Source organism: Excalfactoria chinensis, chromosome 32 (assembly GCF_039878825.1).
Source record: "Excalfactoria chinensis isolate bCotChi1 chromosome 32, bCotChi1.hap2, whole genome shotgun sequence".
Classification (NCBI taxonomy): domain Eukaryota; kingdom Metazoa; phylum Chordata; class Aves; order Galliformes; family Phasianidae; genus Excalfactoria; species Excalfactoria chinensis.
In genome coordinates, this window is record NC_092856.1 from 1,096,602 (window position 1) to 1,102,624 (window position 6,023).

Below are 6,023 nucleotides of genomic sequence, written 5' to 3' on the forward strand. Positions count from 1 at the left end.
TAAGGGTCCCGTTTACATTATGGCTTTGTTATGGCACAGGCTCCCACCCTCACGTTGTACCCGCGGGGGGGGGGGTTGTTGGGATGGTCAAGCTGGGACCCCTGATTTGGAAGGCTCAGGTCACCCTTGCTGCTCCCATAGCATTGGGGGCTTCGTGGGACACCCCACTGCTCCCCTTTCCCATGGGGCTGGGTTATGTGCTCTTACACTGTTCCGCTCGCTGCCCCCCGGGCTCCCCGCTGTGCCCTCCTTATGGGGAACACCGGGCCGATTCTTCAGCCCTACGGGCATCCCCTGCCCCACAGCCCACACACCCATCCCCACTGTCGCCACGTTCTGACCCCATCCGCAGCTCAAACCCGAAACCCGGACACACGAATCAATGAATTCCCCAAACGGGGAGGTCCGGGGGAGGGGAGAGTCCCGGCACAGGAAAAAGCCCTGAACGCGGCTCTCCGTAGGCAGAGCGGTCCGGGCCGCCCCACAGCGCGGCCCTACGCGCAGCCCCATCTCCTGGCTCTCAACTCCTTCGCCCACCGTGAGTCTGACCCCATCCCTGGGGACCCCACGCAGGGGACGTGGCGCAGGGCTATGTGACACGGGGACGGGGACGCCGTTCTGCTCAGGGCTTTTATTGGGGGTCAGAATGTGACTTAAGGGGATGGTGGCGGTGGGTGCGCAACGGGGTCCGGCTGCGTGTTGGGGCAGCCCCACTGGGACGCAGCATCACCCCGGTGCCAGCAGGGGGGTCTCGGCGTGACGTGTCCCAGCTCATTAAGTGACACCCGTGTCCCCATCCCCAGCTCGTCCCCTCTGCCCCATGTTCCGCTCTCGCCGTGCCGCGCTGTTGAGGAGGCTGTGGCGGCAGCGCTGCCCGACCCCCGGTCCCGAGGAGGGTCCCGGTGCCCTGAAACCCGCTGCGCACGCCCTGTTCAAGAAGCTGAAGGACGAAGAGCTGGAGCTGCTGCTGCAGGCGGTGGAGAGCCGCGGTGCGTGGGAGTCCGGCTGCGTCTGGGTGCCGCGGGGGGCCAAGCAGGCGCTGCCCCCCCAAGTGCTGCTGTGCCGCCTGTTCCGCTGGCCCGACCTGCGGCAGCCCCATGAGCTCAAGCATCTCTGCTACTGCCAGAGCGCGGGGGGCCGGGGGGGCTGCGGGGATGCGGCCGCTCTCTGCTGCAACCCCCATCACTTCAGCCGCCTGGCTGCGCCCGGTGAGTGCCCACCCCCCCCCCCCCGGCCCTCCTTGCCATCTGGTGGGTCCCCAGTGGCTGGTCCCCGGGGTACCTGTAACCCCTGGGGTCCCTGTAGCCCCTGGGGTCCCTCCAGCCCCTGGTCCTTGAGGTCCCTCCAGCCCCTGATCCCTGTAGCCCCTCATCCCTGAAGTCCCTCCAGCCCCTGATCTCTGGGGTCCCTGTAACCCCTGGGGTCCCTCCAACCCCTGGTCCTTGGGGTCCCTCCAGCCTCTGATCTCTGGGGTCCCTGTAACCCCTGGGGTCCCTGCAGCCCCTGATCCTTGGGGTCCCTCCAACCCCAGTTTCCTGGGGTCCCTCCAGTGTTTGGTCCCCACTGGGGGTTGGATCAGGGTATGGGGTGGCATTTAGGGAACTGGGACATGTTCAACTCCTCATAGCTTCCTATCCCCCCCTCCCCAGAGACCCCTCCACCTCCATACTCAAAGTCCATCAGCCCCTCTTGGCCGACCCAACCCGAGTCCCCCCAGCTCCTGGACTTCAGCTGCAACCACACGGAATGGCGCGGTAAGGGGGGGCGCAAACTCAGTACCCCAAAAACAACCAACATCAAGACCCAGAGTTGATATGGGGCGAGGGGGTTCTATGGGGAGGATCCATACACCCCCCCCCCCCCCCCCCAGCTCCCCCTTCATCTCTCAGCACTCAGCTCTCCTGTTATTTTTGGCTGCTCCGGACTCCCCGCCGGAGGAAGCGCTGCCCACGGGGCTGCACACAATGTGCCTTGACGCACGCGGCTCGGCTCCGGCCTGGCTGCAAGCCACCAAAGCCTCCAGGCTCCACCTTCCCATCTACCAAAGACCCCCCCCCCCCCCCCCCTTGGCACACCCCAGGGGGCTGCTTTAGGCCTACGTGCCGGCATTCAGCAATGCATTGCATTCCTGCATTGCATATCCTAACTGCAGAGCTATGGGGTTGCCCCGTCTGTGTGACCCATAGATATCAATCCCCTGTGTGCCATCAGTCCCCTGTGTGCCATCAGCTTTGGGACCCACCGTATGCATGGGGTTGGTTGTAGCCACCTGTAGTCATACAGCACCCTGCTGTGCACCTGCCTGCCATTCAGGGGGACCTCAATGCGCTTGTAAGGTGAACCTAATGAGGTTCAACACAACCAGGTGCAAAGTTTGGCACATTGGGCTGGAGAAATCCAAGGCATTTCTATGGGGGGAGCAGCCTTTGAGAGCAACCCAAGGCTTTTATATGGACTGGGGGGAGCAGCCTTTGAGAGCAACCCAAGGCTTTTATATGGACTGGGGGGAGCAGCCTTTGAGAGCAACCCAAGGCATTTATATATGGACTGGGGGGAGCAGCCTTTGAGAGGAACCCAAGGCATTTATATATGGACTGGGGGGAGCAGCCTTTGAGAGCAACCCAAGGCATTTATATATGGACTGGGGGGAGCAGCCTTTGAGAGCAACCCAAGGCATTTCTATGGACTGGGGGGAGCAGCCTTTGAGAGCAACCCAAGGCATTTATATATGGACTGGGGGAAGCAGCCTTTGAGAGCAACCCAAGGCATTTCTATGGACTGGGGGGAGCAGCCTTTGAGAGCAACCCAAGGCATTTCTATGGACTGGGGGGAGCAGCCTTTGAGAGCAACCCAAGGCATTTATATGGACTGGGGGGAGCAGCCTTTGAGAGCAACCCAAGGCATTTATATATGAACTGGGGGGAGCAGCCTTTGAGAGCAACCCAAGGCATTTCTATGGACTGGGGGGAGCAGCCCTGCATAGAAGGACCTGCTGGTGGATGAAAAACTAACCATGAGCCAGCAGGGTGATCTTGTAGCTCAGAAAGCAAATGGGATCCTGGGCTCCATCAGCAGAGACAAGCAAGACAGGGGGCTGTTGGGGAGGGTCCAGAGGAGGCCATAGGGATGGTCAGAGGGTTGCAGCACCTCTGCTATGAAGACAGGCTGAAGGAGCTGGGCTTGTTCAGCATGGAGAAGGCTTTGGGGGTGACCTCATTCCAAACAGGAGGGGAATCAACTCTTGGAAAGGGGAGATAAGAGCAGGATGAGGGGAGGGGGTTTGAAGTTGGAAGGCAGATTGAGGTTGGGTTGAAGGGGGAAGTTCTTTGCTATGGGAGCTGGAACAGCTGCATGGAGAGGCTGTGGGTGCCCCATCCATCCCTGGAGGTGTTCAAGGCCAGCTTGGATGGGGGCTGCTGTTCAGTGGGGGTTGGGGGAGGGGGGGGTTGGTGGTCCTGCTTGTTGGGGGGGGGGGGTTGGAGCTTCCTGGATCATAGAGACCCCCTCCCAACCCAGAGGAGCCATTCTGTGTTCTGTGACCTCTCCACTCTCCCCAACAGACACCAGCCTCTCTCGGAGCTCCTCACGGGACGGTTGCTGGTGCAAACTGGCATACTGGGAACACCGGACACGCGTGGGTCGCCTTTACGCCGTGCATGAAGCATCAGTGAACGTCTTCAACGAGCTGCCAAGGGGCAATGGGTTCTGCTTGGGTCAATTGCCTGCTGTGCATCGCAGCCGAGCCGTGCGCCGTGCAAGGGGGAAGATAGGGAGAGGGCTGCTGCTGAGCCGTGAGCTGGGTGCTGTCTGGGCTTATAACCGAAGTGAGCATCCCATCTTTGTCAGCTCGCCCACCTTGGGTCCACCAGGAGCTCACGGGCTCGCCGTGCTCAAAGTGCTGCCCGGCTATTCGGTGAAGGTGTTTGATTATGAGAAGGTGGGAGGGATGGGGTTGGGGGGGTGGCAGAGTGGAGATGGACCCTGGGACCCACACAGCGTCCGGATCAGCTTTGGGAAGGGTTGGGGGCCGTGTTACTCAAGGCAGTTTATCACCTCGTGCCCGTGCTGGCTGGAGGTGCTGCTGGCACAGCCCCGCTGAGCGGCCATATAGGGTGGCACAACCCCCCCTCTATATGCACTGGGTGCATTCTCATAGGGCCCATGGGACACCCCCCCCCCTCCCAAGGGCAGCACCCATTGCCCCCCCATAAGGCCAGATGAGGTGCTGGGGGAGGGTGTTATTTAATCTCTCCTTGTTTAGGGTGATTTCAGTGGTTACGTTGTATTTTTTAATGTATGTTATTTGGGCAAAAAAGGGAGGAAGTTGGGTGAGGTGGGTGTGAAGGGAATGTGTAGGTCTATGGAGGATGGGGGCAGCCCCTGAGCAACAGGTGTGGGATGGGCAGGAGGAGCACAGCTGGAATGGGGATGAGCACAGCTGGAATGGGGGTGAGCACAGCTGGAATGGGGTGAGCACAGCTGGAATGGGGGGTGAGCACAGCTGGAATGGGGGTGAACGCAGCTGGAATGGGGTGAACACAGATGGAATGGGGGTGAGCACAGCTGGAATGGGGTGAGCACAGCTGGAATGGGGTGAACACAGCTGGAATGGGGTGAACACAGCTGGAATGGGGATGAGCACAGCTGGAATGGGGTGAACACAGCTGGAATGGGGTGAACACAGCTGGAATGGGGATGAGCACAGCTGGAATGGGGGAGGTGGGCAGAGCTGGGAGTGAGCACAGCAGGAAAGGGGGTGAGCACAGCTGGAGTAGGGGGAGGTGGGCACAGCTGGAATGGGGTGAGCACAGCTGGAATGGGGGTGAGCACAGATGGAATGGGGTGAACACAGCTGGAATGGGGATGAGCACAGCTGGAATGGGGTGAGCACAGCTGGAATGGGGGTGAGCACAGCTGGAATGGGGGTGAGCACAGCTGGAATGGGGTGAACACAGCTGGAATGGGGATGAGCACAGCTGGAATGGGGATGAGCACAGCTGGAATGGGGGAGGTGGGCAGAGCTGGGAGTGAGCACAGCAGGAAAGGGGGTGAGCACAGCTGGAGTAGGGGGAGGTGGGCACAGCTGGAATGGGGTGAGCACAGCTGGAATGGGGGTGAACACAGCTGGAGTAGGGGAAGGTGAGCACAGTTGGAATGGAGATGAGCACAGCTGGAATGGAGTGAGCACAGAGGGAGTAGGGGGAGGTGAGCACAGCTGGAATGGGGGTGAGCACAGCTGGAATGGGGGTGAGCACAGCTGGAATGGGGGTGAGCACAGCTGGAATGGGGTGAGCACATCTGGAATGGGGGTGAACACAGCTGGAATGGGGTGAACACAGCTGGAATGAGGATGAGCACAGCTGGAATGGGGGAGGTGGGCAGAGCTGGGAGTGAGCACAGCAGGAAAGGGGGTGAGCACAGCTGGAGTAGGGGGAGGTGGGCACAGCTGGAATGGGGTGAGCACAGCTGGAATGGGGGTGAACACAGCTGGAGTAGGGGAAGGTGAGCACAGTTGGAATGGAGATGAGCACAGCTGGAATGGAGTGAGCACAGAGGGAGTAGGGGAGGTGAGCACAGCTGGAATGGGGTGAGCACAGCTGGAATGGGGGTGAGCACAGCTGGAACAGGGGGGTAAGTGCAGCTGGAGTAGGGGAGTAGAAAAGCACATATCAGAGGCAGGGCAGGTGAGCAGAGCCGGGGCAGTGCAGTGCAGGTGAGCACATCTGGAATCCGGGCAGGTGAGCACAGCTGGAATGTGGAGGTATGTGTGAGCACAGCGGGATTGGAGGAAGATGAACACATCTGGGGCAGCCCCCCCGACCCCCCCCGACCCCCTCCCCATCCCCCAACCCGATCCCTCCGCGCCCGATCTGCATCCTTTATTTATAACTCCAATAAACGGTGTCACCGGCACCAAAGAGCTCCGCGTCCCGATGCGCTCCGCAGCCACCCCCCCCCCCCCATCCCCAATGCTGTCCCATTGCCGTCACCCGGGGGCTCCGTCGCGTTCCGGGGACCGGCAG

At 60.9% G+C, this 6,023-nt stretch overlaps 1 protein-coding gene across 1 annotated transcript; it reads left to right on the forward strand.

Annotated features, from left to right (window-relative positions):
* Positions 1-293: 293 nt before the first annotated feature.
* LOC140263585 (mothers against decapentaplegic homolog 6-like) lies at positions 294-4,100 on the forward strand. Its single transcript, XM_072358579.1, has 4 exons — positions 294-538; positions 804-1,208; positions 1,650-1,754; positions 3,561-4,100. Exons 2-4 carry the CDS (start codon positions 821-823, stop codon positions 4,097-4,099), a joined length of 1,032 nt encoding a protein of 343 aa, XP_072214680.1. The 5' UTR covers positions 294-538; positions 804-820; the 3' UTR covers position 4,100.
* The last annotated feature ends 1,923 nt before the right edge of the window (positions 4,101-6,023 follow it).